A 24,822-nucleotide genomic window follows, 5' to 3' on the forward strand; every position below is an offset into this window, starting at 1 on the left:
GTTGATGTTCATGAACTTTGATCATTGTCGGTTATTTTAGTAATCGAGTATTCTAACGATTAATCGAATAACTGGATAAGAAATTCTTTTGCGTTTGTGTGAGCTCAACAAAGATTTGATGATTTTTACTCGATAAATTACTCAAGGAATCGTTTCAGCCCTAATTGCAAGATGGTTAGGGCTGTAACGATACTCCAAATCCACGGTTTTTGGAACATTTGGAACAGTAAATAGAAGAACATGTTGGACTTGACTTCACATTAAACTACGTGAACAAAAAGTACCAAAGAATAGGAATTAGGATGTGTGTGTGCCTGTATGTCTCCCACAGTCTAATTTCCTTCTGACTCTTTAGAGACCAGGCGTCTGCTCCCAAGCGGCGACAACACGCAGACTTTACACCTCACTTTTGTAGCGGTAAAACAGACGATCCTCTCCGACCTCCACAGTCATTGCTCTGAAGCTATTAGTCACTTTTGTGTATTGGTTCAGAATATGCAGGGTTGCAGTCCCAGGGTTGTGATTGGATTGGAGTGTGATTGGACACACATGCACACGCGACACACGCACACATGCGACAGGCTGCACCTGCTGTGGCAGCATGTGGGGTCGGGCAGTGAGAGTCGTGGTTCCGTCTCCACGTGCCGAAACCGTGGGCGTCTGGAACACAGTTTTGGTTCGAGATTCGATACAGCCCTAGTAATGGTAATACAGGAAATACTAGTAGTCTGGTTAGATTAAAAGCTGAATGTGAAATGCATTTCATATAGCGAGAATGTCCACACACCTCTGACATGTTATGAATATAATCAATGATGACGGCCATCACTGTGATTTATGTCATATTGCTTTAATTCACAGTGTGGGGTAATATTACACACAGTCCAGATCAGCTCCGAAAGTAACACTAAAGATCTAGAAAGTTCTTACGTTGTACCATGCTTCTGACACAGAATGCAACACTCAAATTGTCAAACCAAAATAATGTTAAAGGTAAAGAATCCTGGATATTATCACACATCGAATGCAAACGGTGACACTCACCCAACTCATCAGACTTTCTTTTTAAGTGCCACTAATTGATTGTTCAAACAGGTGTTTTTTTTTCTTATCGAGGACAGCCCTAATGAACACACACCTCCCCCCCTTTTCGCTGTCTTAATCACTTCATCTCAAATCATGGCTCCCGAGGCAATCAACATCTTGCTCACACTTCTGGATGGCGTTATACAAATATTCCTCTACCGCCCAGCAGGAACCCTGAGTGCTGCTTGATTCTCTCTGTTGTCACATTGTGTTTGTCAGCCAGTAGCAATTCTTTTATTATCATGTTACGTCTCGTTACTGACTTGTGCTGCAGGGACAAGGCCCCAATGCAACACCAGATAGCGTGTCTGCACGCTAATATTCCATAATTGGGAGTGTTAATGAACAAGTTGCTTGAGAGAGGGCGTCAACTGAGGAATAAGAAAATATTATTTTCTATTTTTGACGAATGTTTTGTTTGTGAATTGTAGGCTAAGTTTCCAGTTGCATTATGGGGAAGATATAAATACTTGGCAGTAAATGCTTTTTTACAGGCTTATTTGATAGACCACAAAGCCAGTGGAGATAAGCAAACCAAATCTTCGTTACTGACTGCGTATGGGCAACATTTTCAATACGATACCTTTTGAAACCACCAACAAACTTCCCTGAAATCAAGTTTCAGTTTCTTATTTTTTCATCTCTTCCTTCTCTCTTAGATCTGGGATCACTATCCTGGGATGATTTGGAGAATGACCTACCAGATGAATTGATCCCTAATGGTGGAGATCTAAACCTGATGGGTGGGATGCCTTCAAATGGTGGAGCAGCACCTGGAGCTGGGCCAGGTGGCACCCCTGCAGGCCTTGGTGGCGGCCCTGTAGTCCCAGATGCAGCTGCCAAGCACAAGCAGCTCTCAGAGCTCCTTCGAGCGGGTAGCACCTCCAGTATCACTGCTGCAGGGCTGAACTCGGCTAGCCCTCAGCCAGGCGGAATGGGGCCTCAGCTGGGTAAACCGCTGGGTAAGAGCCCCCTCGGCCAAGGCTCCCCCAACAACCACCCGTCCCCACAGGCCCAAAAAGCGGGAACACCAACTGGAATAGCAGGACAGAACAACAACAATACTACTGCAACAATGGGCTTCAACCAGGCAATGATCAACAATAGCCAGGGACATGCCGGGCTGCTGTCCCAGGGAGGGCAGCCCCAACCTGGGCAGGTTATGAACGGTAGTCTCGGACCTGGAGCTGGGAGAGGACGGGGAGCAGGAATAGCAGGCCTGCAGTACCAGGGACAGACGATGCAGGGAGCCTCGGCAGGAGCCGGAGGAGCAGCTAGTGCTTTGGCAGAGACACTCAGCCAGGGAGGGCAGCAGATGGGAGCTCATGCCACCCTTAATGCAGCCCAACAAGCAGGCAACATGAACAAGGTGAGTCACAGCTCCATTTCCATCACAGTTCCCGTCAGTATAGTGTTTGTGCATGCACATGTTGGGGCTCAAATGTGTATGAAATATATCTCCTGTGTTTATACATCCATGTCAGGTTGTCCAGCAAAAATGGACCCTGTACGCTTCATTGTTACATTGTCTTAGTGCTTTACAGATATTAAGCTCGGACAGGATTTTCTTGTAAAATGTGTAATGTAATTGGTAACTTAACTGTTGTCATGAATTTATTAAGATGGTAGCCACGCATGAAGCTACGTGGCGCTGCTTTTCGATTACTATCATCTTCACTCTGTCCATGAGTGTGTTTAATAACTTCCATAGTTGAGTCTTGAGAAGAGGACTACGGTTCTTCCCTGATCGATAATGCCTCCCAAGTTTTGTGATCCAGTATTTTTTGTGTAATCTTGTTTACTAACAAACAAACTAATTGACAGGGGTGAAAACATAACCCTGAGGGAGGTATTAATGGCAAATCTGGATGAAATATCAACAATGAATCGATTGACATCGGTTAACGTCATATTAAGACTCGGTCTTTCATTGTTTAAAAGTAACTTATTTCAAAATCTATTTGTCGTTGTGAGATAACTACTTGTGCTGTACATCCTAATTGGCTAATTATTGAGAGAGGATTTTGATTATGACTGATCATTACAGCACTCATCCTTTGTCCCATAACGCGGTACGTTCACTACATCAACAAACCTTTGAGATCATTAACAAGGAACTAGAATGAATCCTTCATCTGCACAGTGTTGTCTCCCTCACTGCTCATTTTCCAAACTCTGATTGGTTGGAAATTAGATGTACACTCCACATTTGGCAGTTCAATCATCACCTTTGGCAAGGAGCTGATATTAACTTGGCTGTCAGCTGCTCAGTCATTGTTAAGATTGGTCTTGAGACCTTATTAGTTTTGACTGTCTATGTGTAACAGACAGAGCACATAGGGTCGCTTTGCTACTCAGACTTTAGCTTGCCACAAATGTGGTTTCACAGGAAATCAGTAGAAAGCCATATTTTACTCGCTATGTGTAAGAGCCAAGATATTAAAGCGGTATCTAACCACAGCACACACAGATGCTTTGGGCTGCTGAGAAGAGACATTTAGTGAGAGTCAATGTGTGTGTTGAGATTCATTCTTAAATAGAGTACACCTGCATTAACCACAAGAAAGATTAGAAGCTCACGTAGAAGTATCTTTGAAGGGACTCTCAGCGTTTTGACGGAAGAGGCCTCAGCTGGTCTGCTGTGATTATCATGTCACCAACAGCTCCAGAGCAGAAAACCACAAGATCCAGTCTTTGTGTGTTGCTTCCGCTATTGTGGTTTAATTGCAGGTTGTAAATCTCTTTTTGGGCATTTGTGTTGGTCAGAGGCTTTTGTCACTCTTTCCTGCCTCATGCTCCTTTGTTATTGTGTATGTGTGAACACTCCCCTTGCTTTCTCTGGCTTATTGGATGGCTGCTTGCCCTGTCAGTCATGCAGAGGAGGACAGGTATTGTAAACCACTTAATCAGTTAGAATGACAGAGGGCGATTGCAGGGAGGAAGGAGGAGGGGAGGAAGCTCAGCTGTGTAGTCAGGCAGGGCAGTAGACCGGTGAGATGATAGGTGGCAACTGTCCTGCCTGCTGATGTGTGGAGTGTGTCAGAGAGTGAGGGGGGGCGGGCTGAAAGGAGAAAGCAAAGCAAAGGGGGCGTGCATTTGTGTGTTCATGTCTGCCTGCTCAGCTGTGTTGAAAGGCTGCCAGTGTCTGGTCGTCTCAGCTGGCTCTTTTTTTTATCTGGTCTGTTGGAGCGGTGTCAACAGCCGCAGGGGATACAGCCGGGCCTGGCATGTCGGGAGTCGGGTCTGGTCTCCCAGCAGCTCTGTGGATGAGAGAGTAGCAAGTTGATCAGTGTGTAAAGTCTGGAAGTAACAGGGCTTTTAATTCCTGGGCACGTCACATGTTGATGTATGCAGTCCTGATCCTAACTTGATGACATTGTTGGAATTAAGAAATATTATAGCTGGGTATCGTTTTTTGATGTATGCCAACGACGCACACCTGAGTCAAAGATCTCTTATCGATTAATCTAACGATTATCTTTTATAACTCGATTAATATAATAATGAATTCATCAAAAATAAAATTTCCTTAAGCAAAGGTCCGAAAAATCATGTCTAACATGCGTTATGGTTCATTTTGAAATAGCCTGGTAGTTGCATCAATGTCTGTACGAAGTCAAAAAAGACTGTCAAATAAAATAAAGAAAGTACAATTCAATAGTATTTCAACAATGCTTATTATTAATTTTCACACTGAACTGGAGGGTACTCTAATAATAAAATAAAGGTACCTTTCTCGTTTCAAGTAAAATAAGGTTTGCATTTAAAAACAAAATGAAGAGCTTTTGAAAAAGGCATCTTAAAATAAAGTGCATAATTTTAGAAAAAGAAAAGATATCGTTTGAGTTTCCGCTTTTCTTCTTTTTTCCTAACTACATTTCACATGAACCATCTCTACAAATATTAAAGGGGACATAGCATGCAAATTCCACTTTGTTAGTGCTTCTACATGTTAATGTGGGTATCTGGCATGTCTACCAACCCAAAAACTCTGGGGGAAAAACACTCACGCGTTTTGTTATGGTTCCTCTAAGTCAGAAACGTCATGCTTGAGTGACTCGATTGAGCTTCCTGGGTTTTGTGTCGTAACAAGGTACTGGAAGTCTCCCTACATGGCCTTGGCCCACCCCCCACCTCATCCCCCCCCCCCCCCCCCCCCACTCGTTACGCCGGGTTTACACCGGAGGCTGCGAGGCAGCGCAGCGCCGTTCCCAAGCACGCAGCCGCCTGGCTGTTCACACGGGACGAGCATTTCTCCGCGCTGGTCAGCCCGCGATTCACTCACATGTGGCATTTGTCTGGATCGTTGGGACTGGGAGGCTGCAGCAGTTGCTCGGGAGCGACCGCTCGCTCTCCCATGCGTGAGCTGGAATTTGTGTCAACGCCACAGAGCCAGCAGTGTGGAAGACTTCCGCAGTGTTCAGCACTACTGTAACACTGTCACAAACACACAGAGCCCCCCCACTCGTTACGCCGGGTTTACACCGGACGCGGAAGCGCCGCTGCGAGGCAGCGCAGCGCCGTTCTCAAGCGCGCAGCCGCCTGGATGTTCACACAGGACGTGCATTTCTCCGCGCTGGTCAGCCCCATAGACTGTATATATAAGGTCAGCCCGCGATTCTGCTTTCTCCGCTTGTTGTTGTACCCGTTGAATGTCGGGGTTCGGGGGTAAATGATGGTCTTCATAGCCCCCCCCACCCCTCTCTTTCTCTCTCTGTCTGTCTGCTTGTGTGCTTGTAGTGGATGGGCAGAGGGGGACATTTAATTATGTGATTGGGAAAATTAAAACTCCAGGACAACAGAAGGGGAATACAAAGTATGGGATGCATATTTGATAATTTATATCATAAAATATGTAATTTATATTGTTTAAAATCATGGGGGGGGGGGGGGAGCTGGCTCATTAGCATTTAAAGGAACAGGCACTCAAAACAGGTCACTCTGTGGAGGGCTGTTTTATACAGGGTAAAAAGGGTGCTGTTTTAAATGATCCTTGTGGTATTTTGACCAAATTATGTTACAGACATTTCATTAAGACCCCAAGGAACCATATCAACTTGTGGTAAAATGGGCATGCTATGTCCCCTTTAACAACTAAACAGCTTTAACACTCCTTTTCTCTTTGTTCCCCACTTTCTCTTGTTTCTCCATCGTAAATGCGAGAAAAGTTGCGCAGGTTAGAATAGAAATGCTCCGTCAACATCTAATAATACGTTTGGGTCAGTATAGAATAGCGTCTGGGTCCGGTCCGCCTATTGGTGACTTATGCTTTAGATCAGGGGTATTCAACTAAAATTTAAAGAGGTCCAGTTAGGGAAAATTTCTTGAAGCCAAGGTCCGGAAGATCACAATGTCTAACTATTTAGTGTGATATATATTTAAGTAGCCTAGTAGTTGTATCAACATCTGCATGTACTAAATACCTGACTGTCAAATCAAATGAATTCAGTACGATTCAAAAACTTTTTGACAATATTTATTGCCACGTAACATAGAACTGAACATGTATGTATGATTGCAGATATGTATAATGTTCTCTCATTAACTAAATAAAAGTAGGGCTGCATTTCAAAATAAGAGAAAAATAAATAAAATGTGAAAATTGTGCATGTTCAAATAAAGGGCTTAACTTAAAATAAAGGGAGCAAAAGTTTGAATTTCCCTTTTTCTGTTTCACATCTTGACTCAAAAGTCTCAACCAATTTTACAGATAATAAATCTCAACACATCTTAACAATTGAACAGTTTTAGAATCACTTTCTTCCCCTCTTATATCCCACTTTTTTCGTCTGTTTCTCTCCCTTTCTCCGTCTCACTCCTGTTTCTCTCTCGTTCTCCGTCTCACTCCTGTTTCTCAACTTTCTCCGGCACAGTCGTCTGTTTCTCTCCCTTTCTCCGTCTCACTCCTGTTTCTCAACTTTCTCCGGCACAGTCGTCTGTTTCTCTCCCTTTCTCCGTCTCACTCCTCTGTTTCTCTCCCTTTCTCCGTCTCAATCCTCTGTTTCTCATCCGCGTTTCCTCATCCGCTAAACCACTACCGTAAAGACTACAAAAGCTGCGCCGGTTACAAATAGAAGCGCCCCGTCAGGTTTTAAATCATAACCTTCTGTTTTGGCTGTAGGTCCGGGTCCGTACGGGACGGCTTCTGGGTCCGGACTCGGACCGCGGTCCACCTGTTAGTGACCTCTGGTTTAGATCAGTGGTTCTCAAATGGGGGTACGTGAAGGCACTCCAAGGGGTACGTGAGATTAAAAAATATATATATTTAAAATTAACATCCATTCAAAAATCCTTTAAAAATTGTTATTTAATAAATATTCAATAAAATATAAGTGTAAGTTCATGAACTGAATTTTATATTCAGTAGGCTATTCAATTTCATTATCCTAAAAACCCAGAGTCTCCCCCATACCAGGATGGTTTGACCCAACCTGGCACACGCCACCTGTCATCACCTGTCATCACTGCCGCCTTGAAAACTCAAACAATGGAGTCGTGGTTGAAGCGTTGCAGCAATGCCGCTGAAAACACGGAGGGACAAGTGCCAAAGAAGGCGAAAACCAGAGCCGGCAAAATTCCGTCAGTATTCAGAAGAATATGTTTTAATGGGATTTACGTCCACGAGTTGCCACCCACCCAAGGCTTTGTGTTTTTTCTGTGGGGAGAGATTAGCCAACAGTAGCATGAAGCCAGCACATCTTCAGCGGCATCTCCAGACAAAACATGAAAGTCATGTTGGTAAGCCACCTGAGTTTTTTAAGAGGAAACTTTCTGAATTCAGGTCATCTCAAGACACGATGCGGAAAGCCTCCACGACATCAGCGAAAGCCCTGGAGGCCTCTTATGCGGTGTCTTTGCTCATAGCTAAAGCCAAGAAACCATTCACTATAGCCGAAGACCTGCTCCTTCCAGCCGCTGTTGTGCTGGCTGAGACCATGCTGGACACAAATGCAGCGGAGAAATTAAAGACTGTGCCTTTGTCAAATGACTCTGTGTGCTGCAGAGTAGATAAAATGGGAACAGACATTGTCGAGCAAGTTGTGGGAAAACTTAGCGACCCTTTTTCACTCCAGCTGGATGAATCCACAGATGTCAGTGGAAATGCACAACTTGTTGCTTTTGTGAGATACATCGATACTGACGACATTTATGAGCACATATTATTCTGCAAAACTTTGGAGGGGAAAACAGGAGAGGACATTTTTTATGTTGTCAGCACCTTCTTCTGTGAAAACGGCATGAGCTGGAAATCCTGCAGCAGCATCTGCACGGACGCAGCAGCATCAATGACGGGCTGCGCGAGAGGACTCATAACGTGCATTAAAAAGAAAACCCCGACGTGAAGTGGACTCACTGTGTCATACACAGGGAAGCATTGGCGTCCAAGAAAATGAGCCCTGTGTTACATGACGTTTTGAACGACCGCATCAAAGTGATCAACTTCATAAAGTCAAGGCCACGTAATGCGTGCCTGTTTCGTGGGACATGGAACATGGGAGCTGAACACACACAACTGCTGCTGCACACAGAAGTGCGCTGGCTCTCTCTCTCGAGGGAGAATACTCAACCGGCTGTTGGAATTACTACCTGAAGTACACACCTTTCTGATTGAGCACAGATCTCCCCATGCCACCTTGTTCCAGGACGCAGACTGGCTTGCAAAGCTGTGCTATCTGGCAGATATATTCAGCAAACTGAACGAACTGAATACGTCTCTGCAGGGCAAGGACACCAGCATTTTAAACCTGTATGACAAGGTGGGTGGCTTCCTGAAGAAAGCAGAGCTGTGGAGAAGGGCCTCTGCACAGGGGGATTTCACCTGGTTTCCTCAGGTGGATGATTTGCTCTCTAGTGAGGATGTGGACAGAGCTCCAGTCAAGTCGGTCATAGTGGGACATTTGACCAACTTGATTCAAGATTTTCATTCCTACTTTCCTGACATGGAGGAGAAATCTGCACAGCTGGATTGGGTGAGAAACCCATTTCTCTTGTCCGAAGCAAACGCAAGCAAGCTACCTGTCAATTATCAGGAAAAACTCCTGGAAGTGTCATCTGACCGTGGCCTCCAGATGAAGTTTGCCACATCCACACTCACACAGTTTTGGGCAGAAAGCTTTGGAGCAGCTACTACCCTTTGCCTCCACATATTTATGTGAGGCCTCCTTCTCTGCAATGACTGTGATCAAAACAAAGCAAAGAAACAGACTGTGCCTGGAGAAGAGCTTGATCACAGCAGTTGCCTCCCTGCCACCAAGATTGACAACGATTCTCAGTGAAGCACAAGCACAAGTTTCTCACTAAAATGTAAATGCAAAAGCACTCACTCAGTTCAATGCAACAATGCAATCTTCAGTGTTGACAATTGTAAATTTAAGATCAGTATTCTTTTCGATCCTTAAAGAAGATATTTTAAGATGATAAATATTTTTATTTTTTATTTTGAGCTAATCTTTTATTTAAAATTAAGTTAATGATTTTTTTTTTTTTGTGAAGAAGTGTTTATCTATAATTAAGTTCATGAATTCAGGTTGAGAACATATCTTTATTATCATCCCAAAAGAGGGCACTTTAAGTTGATAAATATTTTTATGTGCACAAATCTTTATTTATAATTGAGATAATTATTTCTTTTTTAATAAGTCTTTAGTTATTTTTATATCTTTTTATTTCCAAATAGTTCAAGAGAGACCACTACAAATGAGCAATGTTATGCACATTGATGGAGTTTTAAATTTGAAAGTGTCTAGTTACAAAGTTGAATAAATCAGACACTAATGGCACAGCACTGTGTATTACATCTTTTTTTCAACCAAAAATGCTTTGCGCTGGTTAGGGGGTACTCGGCTGAAAAAATATTTCAAAGGGGGTACATCACTGAAAAAAGGTTTTTTTTTCCCCGCTTCAGCTTGCTCTTTGGGTGAATCCATGCTTTAAATGTGCCTTCCTTTGACACATTTGCGCGATTGAGGACGTCGACGCGTAGCCCCAGCCCTATGCAACAACACACAAGCCCCATCTCTTAGCATGGCATCACTGGACTAATTGGCATTGCCTATGTCCCTAGAAACCTTCAGTTCATTTTTGATTGCCAATGCATGTATAATATAGCAGACTAAAATGCCAGTAGACGCAAGCCAACAACCATTCAGCAACTAATTATGAGACGCAGTGTAGCAACAAACACGGTAAATGCAGAAATCTTCCGATACCAGTTTCCCCTACATGCATTTAGCAGCGGCTTTGCGCTGCTGCTGAATAATAACTGCTGCTGCTGAGCTGACTTTTTTTTCTTTCTTTTTTTTTCATAACAACGATCATAGCACCGAGTAGGCCTGTCATGCTAATTACTGTATCGACTAATCATACAATATATAAATATGAACTCGATAATTTAGCTGACCTGGATAAATTGCGCATTGTGTTTACATGCATGTTTATTTACATAACAATTTCACGGACATTTAGCGAGTTGTGCCGCTTCTCTGTGTCTGAGAGCGAGGCAAAGTTCACACACACAGCGGGATGGCCCCGCCCACACTCACTCATACAGAGCGAAACACACAGTGAAGCAGCTGGAGGTGAAGTGAAAACATTTTGGGTTTAAGCTGGATGAGAGCGGAGAGCCTGTTAACGAGGATCTAGGTTTGGGCGACAGCTTTCCCAAGGTGGCATCATGCCGGGGGCATAGGACACTCACAAAGAAAACAAAGGAACATTAACATTTGACAACGCGCACTTTACCGCCGCTGCTACAACTTCATCGTAGGGGAAACACTGGATACTCAATTGTATCTAAGCAGTCCGTTCTGTTTCATAAAACTAAAAGATTCAAAGTTCAGTACCCAACCCAAAATAATATTAACAATAATAATTTTACAATATTGATATTTGCCAGGAGTAACAATAAACTGTGTTAAAACTCTGCCATTTGCTTCTAAAAATCAATTGTTCCAAAAAACCTTAATATAATACAATATAAGAATCATATAGAATCAATTTTTTTCTAGGAAGAGGCTCTTAAGTAGGGAAAGTTCTCAGGGGTCTTGCTGAAGAATTAATTTGGACTACAACCCAACAGGATCTTGAGAATATGACTGCCAAGTTGTGCCTAATTACCCGTCAGTGGCTGACAGCTAATTAAGAAACACTATTTCAAAAATCCGAGTAGGTAATCCCTTACCTACTTACTCCAATGCCAGAGTTCTCTCTTGTGGATCGACTTTAAAACCTTTGCTGCTATCTAGTTGTAGAAGAGAGCCCCTCCCCTCTCTTTGAGAGAGGGGGGAGAAGTTGAAAATGTGTCTGTAGTCGAGTGATGGGGAAGTCCATCCTGCCAATAGCTGGTGTCATGCTGTGCTGTGATGGTGCCAGAGCATCAGTGTGCTGGTTTAGGCCAAAACAGCACAGTCAGCCTGGCTATGTTGGTGCCTGTGCTGGCAGTGGGGGGCTTGTAATGACAAATTGGCTTTGAATTTGAAGCGGAACCTTTATTGGCACATTGGTGCTGCTTTGACAGATGTAGCAGATCAAGAACACACAAGAAAATCATCATCCATTGTAACATCTGGACTTCTCAGAGTTCAGATAGAGTCACAGGTCTTTGTTTATGGAAACAGTTTCATGATAACATCACATCATTTTCACATAAATGTTAACCTCTGGCTAGGTTGAAGTAGCGTGTAAATGACTGGTGGAGAGACTGTGAGTTATAATCGGTTCAAGCATATCAAATCAATATGTTACACTTGTAAATACTTTGAACAATTTAAGTCAAGCCTTTGTAATGTCAGCATTTCAAAATAGCCTTTCCTGCCAATCTGTGAAGCTAATAATAATGCTTTACTATAACATTCACATTTCTGTCAATAAATCTGTTTTCCAGATGGGCCTAGCAAGCAATGGGGGTCCGTTTGGCACTCAGCCCTACAGTCAGGGTGCCACAGGGCCGGGCCAGAAGCTAAACCCTCAGCAGCAGCTCCAGAACAAGGCTGCTCTTGCCAACAGTCTGCCACCCTTCCCCAGCGAACTCAAAGGGGCTGCTGTCACAAGCGTGCCAAACATGGTTAGTGCTTACACATTCAGACATTGCCATACAGTTGCTCACTATATCTATGAACATGTGTTGTACTATTTGAGTGTTATAGTTTTTAAGATTCCAAGTTTATTGTTGACAAATTGATTAATTAGGATAATCTAAGAATTACACACATCTGTGTCTTGATGTTTACATTTTTGTCCCAACACTAACAGCTAATATCTGCTTGTCTGCATGTGATTAGTGTTTCTGTTTTGATTATATTTAATAAAGATACAAGCTTGAAGTTTATTCTTGTTTTATAATTTTCATTTAGTGATTGCAGAACCTTTACAATGTTGTCCATCTTGCTATGATTGACTGATTGTAATAATTGATTGTAATTGCAAGTTCACAGACAATAATTGAATGACTAATCTGCTCTATTAGAAGTCAAACTTGAAAGGTTGGGCAACCTCTAAGAACTTTTATAACTTCATACAATACTAGAGATGCTTCAGAGATGTATAAAATTACTAGCATCAGACTTAAAGTTCCTGATAAAGTTTGGTAATATGGAAAATCATCTAACTGCAAGCAACTGACAAGAATGGCTAGCACCACAAGTAAAAAGACAGTTATTTTAACCCATTGCAACTTTGACATGTCTGCCTTTCTCTTTGTCAACCATGCATCAGCTCCAACAGCAGCCTCCGCAGCAGGCCGCGATGCTCCCCCTGGCTGGCAGCGGAGGTGTGGCAGTGCCTTCGGCAGTACCTACAGCTGACCCAGAGAAGCGCAAGCTTATCCAGCAGCAGCTGGTCTTGCTGCTTCACGCACACAAGTGCCAGCGTCGGGAGCAGGCCAATGGGGAGGTGAGGGCCTGTGCCCTGCCTCACTGCCGCACCATGAAGAACGTCCTCAACCACATGACCCACTGCCAGGCCGGCAAGTCCTGCCAGGGTGAGTTGGCTTATTTTAAATAAATAGGCAGCAAATACAAATTTATGATTTCCAGATGTTAAAAAGTTTAACACAATTATTTGATAAATTTTCATTAAGCTCTTTTTCAAAATACGTAATACTACATAAAACTTACGTATTTTGAAAAAGAGCTTTAAGCAGCACAATGAAAATGCGTCTTTTAACTTAAGTCAGTCATTTTCAGTTAGACCTCAATAATTTTGGAGACCTTCTTTCTATCATCTTTTGAATTAATGAATCAATCGAATTTTGTTTGTATAGCCCATTTTCACAATTTAACAAGATGTGACATCCTCTGTCCTTAACCCTCAACAAGAGTAAGGAAAAACGACCAAAAAAAACATTAACAGTGGAAATAGACATAGAAACCTCAGAGAGAGCCACATGTGAGGGATCCCTCTCCCCGGACGCACAGAAGTGCAATAGAACTGAGAACATCACCTAAATAACAATATTTACAACATTGATGAGAAAAAACTGTTATTAACATAATGGAAAAGTGTGACAATGTTTTCAGTATTTGTACATATAAAAATGTCTGATAGATCTGTAGGGAACATCATTGGCTATAGATTGTCAATTTCTGTCTGCTTTTGATGTGATGAAAAATTCTTCTGCAGCTAAGTTTGACTCATGTGTTTTTGCTTTGCTTGGACTCTAAAGTTATATTTCAAGTCAAACACATTCAGAGCCGAAGGTGCGTGAAGTGTAAAGGCGTCTGTGTTTCTGCTCTCTGCATGCCAGCTCATTTCCTCTTGCCCAGGATCTCTGCTTCTCGCTGTCACTGAAACAACAGTCACGAGAGATTTTGTTTCCTAACACGTAGTTATCATCTGTAAGATTTTACATTTATCTCGTGTCTGTTGGCATTGTTATTTTTTCACCTGAAGAAACCCTGGTGTCTGCGGACTGCTTGGTTTGGCTTCAGACCTATATTTGATGCAATTTTCCTTGCATACATAGTCGCAGAAAGCCATCAATATGATAGTGCTGCTATGTTTGAGTCTTTGCCAGTATTACTGGCATTCTCACAAAGAAAATACAATTTAATTGTTTATTTTGGCATAGCCCTTGAAGCTTGAAGACATAATTGGAAATGGAGCAGTAGTCAAAAGTGCCAGGCAGCTAGCAAGTTTGACTTTAGCCTGCTGTTGATTTCTTGTGAGAAATCCAGCTGCTAGCACATTAGACTGGCCACAAATAAAATGAAGCCCCTCAGTTTGCTCAGTCACGCAGTGGGAAATGTGGTTTGGGTTCCCTTCTACTGGGTTAAGTGGAAATGAGCGCAGTGAGCTCAACATTTCTTTTACTCTCTGTCCATCTTTCTTACTCTTAATGTGGTTTGCTTAGTTCTTTTTTCTTTTCCTTACAGGTCCCAGGTCCACTAGACAAATCCTTTTAATGATGTTACTGCATAACGTCTTGAGTCCTAGATTTGAGTTTAATGCAATGCTATATGCAGTGTGTATTATTGTTTTATATAACTTTACCAGGAAACTCATGATTGATGAATGTAACAAAACATGTATCGTGGTCTTATGAGGTCTATGGTCTATGATAAATACAGAAGAAGAACTGAAATGGAAATAAAATGCCATGTTGGTCATGCTGGAAAACCTTTGCTTCAGTTAACACTAAATTACTGGGTTGAATATAATAACCATTATATTGATTTCAGGTGATATTGTCCCACCACTTGCTTCAAGTGCTATGTGCTGAACAAGTACAGAATATTGTAAGGATAATGGTTTTATAACCTGCTAACTTTCCTCCCTTATCTCCTTCTGCTTTCCCCTGTAGTGGCTCATTGTGCGTCGTCCAGACAGATCATCTCCCACTGGAAAAATTGCACACGACACGATTGTCCCGTCTGCTTGCCGCTGAAGAATGCCAGCGACAAGCGCACCCAGCAGCGTAAGGAGGAGTAGCTGGTTCTGGCCTGCTGCCACATATACATTATCAACTTGTCATCTTTTACCACACTCACTAAAAAAGTTGAATTATCTCAATTGACAGTATTGAATAAGTTAGACGATATCGACACATGGCAACCTCTGGGTTCGTTTAACAAAGGCCTCGGTTTTTCCCTAAGCCATGACAGGATACAATACAGTGCTTTAATAGTCCTTTAGAAAGAATTCGACCTGCATGCTGATTTCCTGAAAGCAGTCAAAGATGTTTGTGTGTCGAATGTGTTTACCTTTAGCCATTCAGACAAGCCTGGCAGTTTATTTCTAGGCTTACGCTCCTCCACGATGACTTAAAGCACTCGATTAGTAAGAGTGTGGTCCTGCTGTGCCTGTAATCTGACACACAGAAGAAACAGAAGTGTGATGGTGGGAAGGAGGGTGGAAACGTAGAGCGTGTGCTCGAGGAGCTCCGCGCAGCCATTTGCTGTCGTGCTGTTTACTGCCACTCCCCACTCGAACAGAGCTGAGTTTGACACCATATACCTCGTACAAGAACTGCTCTACTTTCTGTTTTGTTTTTCACTCACTCCATGTAGCTGTTATTATGCACTGACAGACTGTTTTCTTCTCTGGATTACCTAAATTAGTCACTGGAACATTTACGTTAGTTACTTCAAACTTTTTTCTTTCTTTAATTCTCCATTTTGCTCAGCATCTTTCATCACTTAGAGCATTCCAGGGTTGGTCTGTCCCCGTTTGGCTTGCATGTTAAAGAACATGATGCCGGGGCTTGTGTCTCTCCTGCCAATGCAAACAGAGCGCAGTATTACTTTGTTCTGCCTCCTCTGATTTTTGTCTTTGCACAAAGTAAGTGTCTTTTTAGTCCAACCAATGCCTGAACCCAGAAAAATATGCTAATAGTGTGTCCCCTGAAGGGATTTATTCATTTATTCAGTTCACTGCTTTTCAAAGAGTTTAGCCTTATGTTAATGTTCTTACTGTATAATGCTGCCATGTTATGACTTCATCTTCCCAGAGGTCAATGTGTCAAAATTAGGGCTGTCAAAATTAACGCGTTAACGCTGGATGATTAATTTGTGGAATTAACGCGTTCATTTTTTTTTAACGCATTAACGCATGCGCAGACTGACCCGCTCCATGTACCCATACCCGCCCCCACTCACTCGCTCAGAGCGACGCGCAGTGAGATCAGAGCTCGTTCACGTGAAGCAGCCGGTCAGTGACTTTGTAGAAGAACAGTGAAACACAGAGTTTCTCTGGTCACATCTGCTCAGTGGTCAGCGCTGCTGCGTCATGATCAGAGCAGAAGCTGCAGTTGGTTTGTACCCAGCTGGAGTTTCTGTGTTCTCCTCCACTCTGCTCTCACTTGAACTAATAAACACTAATCACTAGTTATCAGTGCATGAAGTAAATTGAGTAAAGGTTTGGTTGTTTGTTTGATTTAAAAAAGAAAAGAAAACATTTTTATTCAACCATCCAAAAAAAAGAGCAAAGGTTAAGATGCCCAAATAGTTTAGGATAAAGGTTCTTTGAGTTTGATAAAAAAAAAAATATATATTCTAAATAACATCATCCTATGTTTGCTCAGGCAAAGCAAAGAGACAGCCACATTTAATTATGGTGTGGTATGTTTTAGTTTGATTTTATTGTTCAATCTTAATAACAAACATTTGGACTCGTCATCAATAAAAAAAGCAAATGTTAAATGTATATATCCACCTTGTGTCATTTATCTTTCCGTTCCCACAACAATATACATACAAAATGGGGATTTTTCGGGCATTTAGAAATGGTGATTAATCATGATTAAAATGTTTTAATTGTTTGACAGCCCTAGTCAAAATGCATGTGCATTTTTTGTCACCTGTTCTATTGTACATCCCAGGCATGTTTTCACCAAACTAGGTACTTTTCATATTTATTGGGATTGGCACACAGCATCAGCATTTACATATTGTTTATGAACTCAAGCTGGTGCAGCAATAGAATAAACAACATGTTCAGCACTGCAAGCTGATAACAGTATAGTCAGTGTGATTATCTGTGAGTGTTTTGGATTGATGAATCTGTCTGTTTTTCCTCAGCTATGCTGAGCTCTCCCAACACAGGCCTCCAGAACGCCATGTCTTCAGTTGGAGTGGGCCAGGCCAGTGCTCCCACCATTAATACCTCAACCCCAATAGACCCCAGCTCCATGCAGAGAGCCTACGCGGCACTTGGGCTGCCTTACAGCAGCCAGGCCACTGGGCAGGCCCCCGCCCAGCAGGCTGCGAGCCCAGGACAGTCAGCAGGGGCACAGAACGCACAGCAACAGCTTTCGCAGCAGATGAGACCCATCAATGCACTTGGTAAATCCAGACGAGCTGATTTTATTTCTATATTTTCTATGAGCATTATAAGCTGTCTAACATGGTACTGTTACATTTGTCTGTATGTATTGGCTGGCTTTTGCATTTACACCCTGCTGCAAGGACATTAAGTAGGTTTGAATTCTAAGAAATACAAATTGGAAAAGCGCTGAAAGAAAATGGGTTCATAAAATCCTTAATTTTAATACTTGCAGTCATTTCAACATGTGTTTTGTGGTGTACAGTGCACTTCAGTTACAGACGTGGCGGCTATTCAAAGATGTATGTACAGAGCTTGAGTTTGAAATCAGGCAGTGCTATTTGCTCACACAGTTCTGTTTTACAGGTAACCAGATGGCTCTTGGAGGTGCGGCAATGGGTGTGACCACTTCAGAACAGACAAACCTGCACTCAGACTCCCTTCCCAACTCACTCAACACTAACAAGTCAGTCCCTGTCAATAAGCACTAAGTCTTTCATTCGCTGATCTGATTAATTTGTTTATTTTTTTTTTTTTTTTTCATTTGTTGAATTGAGTGCAACATTTTTATATTTAAACCTCAACGTTCTCAATTGTTTGTCACATCTCACCCTCTTTGTTACTCCTTTTCCACATCCAGTCAGCTGCTGTCAGACGGGTCAGCTGTAGGATCAATGGGCAACCTACCCACAGCATCACCTGTCCCTGCCACAGGCACCAGGAAAACCTGGCATGAGCACGTCACTCAGGACCTGCGCAATCACCTCGTACACAAACTGTAAGTACATACCCCTAGTGAAGATAACTAGTTAGTCACCTGAGTTGTTACTTACCCTTATTGGCTTCTGTTTCATGTCCAGAAATAACGGTAGTAGAAATTACCAGAGATATTCACTGCTCCAAATTCTGCTCTTGTGTGGCAGAGTACAAGCCATATTCCCTACCCCTGACCCGGCAGCTTTAAAGGACAGACGAATGGAGAACCTGGTAGCCTACGCCAGAAAGGTGGAGGGAGACATGTACGAGTCAGCTAACAGCCGGGTAGGTCTTTTTAAATTAGTCCTCAACTAAGCAATGACTTGAATTGGTCATATAATCAAGGCCACACACAACACCTTTTTAGCATAGTATATCCACGAAATACTTTACTATCTCCTTCCACTACAGGATGAGTACTATCACTTCCTGGCTGAGAAAATCTATAAAATCCAAAAGGAATTGGAGGAGAAGAGGCGATCAAGGCTACAGAAGCAGATCATCAACCAGGCACCAATGGCCGCTCAGGGGACGCAGCAGCCTGGCCTCGCCCAGCCCAATGCATTGGGCCCAAGGCCACAGAGTCAGTATAGATATCGTAACTGAATTTCAGGTCAAATAATTTTTAAAGTTTACTTGCCATAGTTAGTTTTAATCATAACTCTACCTAAAATTATTTTGCCACCACTGACACTGATATAGTGATATATTTGTGTTATTTTATAAAGCTGAGAATAACTATGTAATTCTTTAATAAAAACTGCTATGGATGTTCTTGGACTTTTTTCATTACAGCTGTTAATGTGGTTATTCATGTATATAACATCTAGCTATCTTTTGGTTCATATATTTTGTTTTTGTTTCATAGACGGACCTGTTCCTCTCCCGAACATGCCAAATCAGATCATGAATCGCATGCAGGTTTCCCAAGGTACGTCTTGCATGGCACATGGTAATTTAAGTCTCGATTTCATATAGATTCAAATAAAACAGCTGGCGGTTGGAGAGAACATAGCACAGAAATAGATGAGCAGGAGACAAGAAATAAGTGTAACATTTGTGTGAAGTGAGAATAAACGAGTAAAGGAGGTTGTAGAAAATAAAGATGTGCCAATAGAAAGGATAATTGAGAGATGTCAAACTAAAGAAGTCTAATTATAGTGTAGCTTATGCTTCAAAACTGCCCTTAACTTAATGAAATGTATAAACGATCACCACTATCGTGGCATTGTCTCCTGCCTGTGTGTGTCCATTATTAACATTGTGGCCCACTCTTCTGTCCAGGACTGAACCAGTTCAACCACATGACTCTGCCCAATGCCCAGATATCCCAGGCACCCATGGGAGCTAGAGCTGCTTCACCTATGAACCATCCACAGCAAATGAACATGAGCTCCGTCCCAGCGGTGAGGAGGGCAGGGGGCAGAGGGGAATACAAATCACAGCACACACACACACACACATGCATGCATATCCACAGACCCATACAAGTAACATGAGCAAACTTTGGCTGTCTACACAAGGTACCTCTGACCTATTGTTCAGTGTTTGGAGAATTTTTAAAGATTTAACTGTGCCAGTTTGTCAAATAACAAAAAAGCAAATGCCCTGCTGTTAAAATGTGGCATAGAGGCACTGACCTTTTTAGTAGAAAATAATGTGCCCTGTTATTCCATGTCTTGATAAGATCAGGACTGCGGTGATCACAAACTGTGAAATGGCCATTTCTCTCATTTCGTTCCTGAATAAAAGGCAGTGTCACCGGAACAGCACCAGAGATACCTATTTAAATATTTACATTTGTGTTTGAGAGACTTTCAGTGAACGTAACAAGAATGCAACATCTTAAAAAAAAAAAATCAAATTATATGTTGATATATCATAAATGAGATAAATCCTCGTAACATTTTAAAGTGGTAATTTCCTTTATCTCTGATACTAATCATTAATGTATTAATTAACTGAGACCGTACAAAGGTTAAAACAAAACTGGTTAATTAGTTTTTTGATTCTAAAATCAATTGAACTATTTGAATAATTAACTAAAACAAATAATTGATCACTCAAGATTTAAACTCCTGTTCGCACACTGCCTGTCAATAGGCAATGGATCAGCACATTTCAAATTATTAAAGTTAATACATTTAAAAACACTTATCATACTTCCTATAGTCTGACTTTGAAGTCTGACTTTTAAGTATAGGGTAATGCACATAATGTAAATGCCTTACAGCCACCATTATGCACAGTCTCACACAGCCTTATTGTTGATAGAATTTAATTAAAATACATCATAACTGAATTATAGTGCTGCTGAAATATCGGTACTGTGATTGATCTTTGCATTATCGTTTGGTCAATGGAAACCCTCTGAAGAATTTCTGTCGCTATGGCCATAGTAACACCTTGTTTTCCTGCCTTGTAGATGGGCCTGTCTCCCTCCAGGATGCCCCAGGCTCAGGGCATGATGGCCGGACATGGTGGCGGCAACATGGTGGGCCAGACGGCCAGCCAGGGACAGTTTCTGGCTCAGACCCAGTTTCCTCCAGGATCTGCTGCAGTGGCTGCGCCAGGCGCCATGAACGTCACCGTGGGCCCTGGCATGGGTCAGCCACAGGCACAGGCTGCTGTCACGCAGGTGAGACCGGGAGAGAGACGAGGAGTGTGGAGCTGTGAACCTAGTTGGATAACTGATGTTTTTGGCTGTATTCGATAATTCTTTTGCTTTTAGAGAGGCTACGAAGTTGTGCTACTTACAAATAGCTTCTGGGAAACTAAAATCAAACTATCTTAACCGATCATACTTCATCCTAATTGCTCTTTAATTGTTTTTGGAACAATCATAATATGCCCTCTAAACCCCAAATTGTGTGTTGTTGTTTGACCTTATGATTGTTTGTTTGTCTGCTTCTCTTGTGTGTACCTGTGTACGTGTTTGCCCGCCTGCCCTTGTGTTTGTGCGTGCGCGTGCGTGTCCTTCTCTCCAGCAGCAGCAGCAGCAGAGTGCTAACCTCCCCATGAATGCACTTGGCCCCTCAGTGGGCCCTCAGCTAGCCTCCTCCCAAACCCCCTTGCACTCCACGCCCTCACCTGCTGCCTCCTCCGCCTCTACGGCTGGGGGGGCTACTAACCTGCCGCACCCCCAGCCCTCCAGCCGCAGCTCCACCCCCACCCTCCCTGGCCCTGCTCCAGCCCAGGGTGCCACCCCGCCCCGTCCCACCCAGCCCCAACCCCAGGCAGAGCTTCCCACAGCAGCACAGACGCAGCCCCCGCCTCAGCCCCCTACTACGCCGGTGAGACTGAGATCCTCCGCATGCCCTCCACTCTGAACTCCCGCCTGCTCCCGGGCAAACTCCCATCCCTCTGACTGCCATGTATCAATCCGACCCATCCACATCCACCTCTATGTCTTACGACTGCATCTTCACTGTTTCAAGCATCCATCACACTGGGAACATTACATCTTTCAATTTAAGGCAGCAATGAAATCAATATGGACGTGTTCATCTGTGTCATAGCTTCAGTCCTGGATGCAAAAACAGCAGTGACACTGTTGCAAATACCTCATATTTGTCTTTCCTCTCTCTGCCTCTGTCCCTCCCTCTTCTGTTTTAGCTTTCTCAACCAGGAGCCAGTCTGGATAACCGGGTGCCCACACCAGCCTCAGCCGCCAGCGCTGACCTGCACTCGAAGCATGTCGGAGCAGACCTGCCTGTCCAGGAGATCAAAGCAGAGACACACCACGACAAAAAGGTGTTTAAGGCCGCTGGCGGCAAATCTGAGAGCAAGATGGAGGTGAGTCAGGGCTGCGTGGTTAAATACAATAAAATCGCCAGTATACTTCAAACCAAGTGCTGGACGGCTGGTTAAACAGCACGTGAAACCCCCCTCTGATGTCGGAATTAGAAATTAGACAAGCACACCCACTTTATACAATGATTGCATACAACGTGTCATAAGGATTAGCCAATAATTTGTATGTATTTGATCCCCAATTCTTACACTTACAATTTGATATTACCCTGTGTGGATTGATTTGAATGAATATAACACATCTGATATTCTAGGTCTCAAGTGTTACTTTGTTATTAATTGTAAACTTAGTCCTGCCTCCACATTATCAGTAACCAATAGGCTTCCTTAAATACTAAACAGTCGAATAAAGTCAAGAGCCTGGCTGATTGAGGAGCAAACCATCTTTTCATCTATGGTCACTGCAGCAGTAGTATAACACAAGACACACGAGCAATTATCCTCAAGTGTAAAACATATTTCCAGATCAGTATAGTCACAAATGTGTGGTAGACAAATTCTGTTATCTGTTATATGTATTCAGTTATCGATGCCCTTTTAGTGTTAAGTTTTAAAACCTGACCTTCGTATAACCAGTCATTTTGCCGGTTTGTCTGTAGACAGAGGAGGACTCGGCTTCAAAGTTGATACAGAAAGAGGAGCCAGAGGGGAAGCAGGAGCCGATGGAGGTGGAGGAGAAAAAGCCGGAAATAAAGACAGAACCCAAAGAAGAGGAAGAGGGTGGAGCCAACGGCACAGCCTCCTCCTCCCCCTCTCAGTCACGGAGGAAAAGTGAGTCTGAAGCCGCGAGCAGAATATAACCTGTGTCTGAGTTTATGATTGATTACGAATGAGCTCCACTCAGTGAACAGAGAGTTTTTTTTGTCATCGTCTGTAATGTTCAAACACCCACGCTGTGCCAACTGTGAGACCAACTGTCATGACTTATTTTTAGTTACCAAATAAGAAGTCGGTCTACACACTTGCTCATTAGCTTTAACTGCTGAAGTAGAAGCTCCACTATACACCAGAATCTACAGCCGCACCATTAACTTCAGCTAGCGTCATTAGATCTTCAGAGGAGCTTCAAGATGTTCTGATAACATGTGTTCCCTTACCGATACTAATCCGATACCAGCGCATTTAAAAAGATATCAATTTATATTACATATCTTAACAGCTGTATTGTACTAACCCTATATGGAAGTGATGATTGCAGTCATTGTTGTGTGGCTCGCTCAGATTAAACCCTTTGAAGAACAAATACATATAGAGAATGTATGACATAGAACTTCTTTTATTATCTAGTTTGGCAATCAGAACTGAAAAAGTGCACAAATAAATACATCTTGGGATACACAGCAAGAACTTCCTTTAAACAGCTGTTGAAGTGCAGCCGCAGTTTCTATAATATCACAAACGACCTTTTAAGTTTTAAACAGTACAGTGACAGTATAGAACAGTGCAACAGCAACTTCAAAACTAAAAAAAACCTTGGCAGAAATAATAATTGGCAACAATAATGCCACCCCTCAAAACTGAAGTCATAATATCATTCAGTATACATTGGGTTTACTTGTGGTAGTATGCAGTGGGAAATTTTGTAAAATTGCTGGCATTTTAGCTAGTACTACCAGAAGTCACTTTTTCTTTGTTGCTCTAAAACCAGTATTGCTAGGAGCAGTGAAGAGGAGGTGCTTTGGGGGAAAACACAGTAACAATTTTAACTAGGTGAAATTAATATGCTTTATAAAGACGCTGCATTTGATCGATGCATACATTTGTGTACTTGAAAATGCCCAAGATGACATTTTTAACAGTATCTGTTTTATTCCCGATGCTGTTATTGGAACTTTGAGAAAGACGGATTGTTGTAGTTTTAGTATAACTTGTTATTACAACATTATTAGTATGGCGTTGACTGCCAAGTCTTTGAGTTTGTCAGAATTTTGCACAACTGATAAGGGGGCAATGCAACTGCTAGTAGAATACTGTTGATATCACACAATCATGATAACTACTTGAAGGACACAGGGATTCAGTTACGATTGGCTTGCAGGTATGAAATAATGTTAAATTAAGCATTAATCAAAACTCTTGGTCAGACACAGAGTGAGTAGTGCTAAATTGACTGCTTGTTATTTTTTTGTGAGTCTGATGTATTTGTGAAGGCTATTTTATATTTTGTTCCAAAATTGTCTTATGAGGGATAAGATAAACATGTTACACTCCGAAAAAAGTGGCAAGATATAATAGAGTAGATTTTTTTTGTTGCTTGCCTTCATATTTGATGCATTTTTTTCTGGAGCAGTCGTCTCTTTCTGTGTAATAATTCCTTGATTTTCCATTTTTCAGTCTTTAAGCCCGAGGAGTTGCGTCAGGCTCTGATGCCAACTTTGGAGTCGCTCTACCGGCAGGACCCTGAGTCGCTGCCCTTCAGACAGCCAGTAGACCCCATGCTTCTCGGTATCCCGGTACGTAGCACATACGCACTTGCCACCTAATGTTCTCACGTTAGTGGATGAACATAATTCAGCTGCCCAATTTTAGCTCTTTTGTGTGTAACACAAAAGTATTTATCTGTCCCTTCTTTCTCTAGGACTACTTTGACATTGTCAAAAACCCGATAGATCTTTCCACAATAAAGCGTAAGCTCGACACGGGACAATACCAAGAACCCTGGCAATATGTCGATGATGTCTGGCTGATGTTCAACAACGCCTGGGTCTACAACCGCAAGACATCCCGTGTTTACAAGTACTGCTCCAAACTGGCAGAGGTGTTTGAGTCAGAGATCGACCCTGTCATGCAGGGCCTGGGCTACTGCTGCGGGAGGAAGGTGAGATGGAGGGATCAGACTAAATGAAGTTACAGAGACTGTAAATGGAGAAGGAAAGACTGGAAAAGAATGTATTCCTATTCAGCCATAAA

The 24,822-nt window shown here is 42.5% G+C and overlaps 1 protein-coding gene and 1 long non-coding RNA gene across 7 annotated transcripts in view; one reads left to right on the top strand and one right to left on the bottom strand.

Annotated features, from left to right (window-relative positions):
* The window catches only part of crebbpa (CREB binding protein a), a 52,195-nt gene that overhangs the window by 15,325 nt on the left and 12,048 nt on the right, over positions 1–24,822 (top strand). For 2 of the 6 annotated variants that reach the window (XM_034585276.1, XM_034585247.1), the window contains exons 2-18: positions 1,746–2,455; positions 11,969–12,148; positions 12,820–13,063; positions 14,885–14,998; positions 17,100–17,363; positions 17,710–17,809; positions 17,984–18,121; positions 18,267–18,384; positions 18,511–18,682; positions 18,968–19,030; positions 19,384–19,505; positions 20,525–20,737; positions 21,090–21,392; positions 21,715–21,894; positions 22,512–22,683; positions 24,247–24,365; positions 24,491–24,730. In XM_034585276.1, the coding sequence (XP_034441167.1) occupies positions 1,746–2,455; positions 11,969–12,148; positions 12,820–13,063; positions 14,885–14,998; positions 17,100–17,363; positions 17,710–17,809; positions 17,984–18,121; positions 18,267–18,384; positions 18,511–18,682; positions 18,968–19,030; positions 19,384–19,505; positions 20,525–20,737; positions 21,090–21,392; positions 21,715–21,894; positions 22,512–22,683; positions 24,247–24,365; positions 24,491–24,730 (3,452 nt within the window). The remainder of the gene's footprint in view (positions 1–1,745; positions 2,456–11,968; positions 12,149–12,819; positions 13,064–14,884; positions 14,999–17,099; positions 17,364–17,709; positions 17,810–17,983; positions 18,122–18,266; positions 18,385–18,510; positions 18,683–18,967; positions 19,031–19,383; positions 19,506–20,524; positions 20,738–21,089; positions 21,393–21,714; positions 21,895–22,511; positions 22,684–24,246; positions 24,366–24,490; positions 24,731–24,822) is intronic. The other 4 variants (XM_034585253.1, XM_034585267.1, XM_034585262.1 and 1 more) reach the window with 4 other exon arrangements.
* On the bottom strand, positions 7,345–9,186 carry LOC117761532. Its single transcript, XR_004613842.1, has 2 exons — positions 8,420–9,186; positions 7,345–7,924 (listed from the first exon to the last, which is right to left on the bottom strand). It is a non-coding gene; the product is annotated as an uncharacterized LOC117761532 (long non-coding RNA).

This window comes from Hippoglossus hippoglossus, chromosome 1, assembly GCF_009819705.1.
Source record: "Hippoglossus hippoglossus isolate fHipHip1 chromosome 1, fHipHip1.pri, whole genome shotgun sequence".
In the NCBI taxonomy this organism is placed as follows: domain Eukaryota; kingdom Metazoa; phylum Chordata; class Actinopteri; order Pleuronectiformes; family Pleuronectidae; genus Hippoglossus; species Hippoglossus hippoglossus.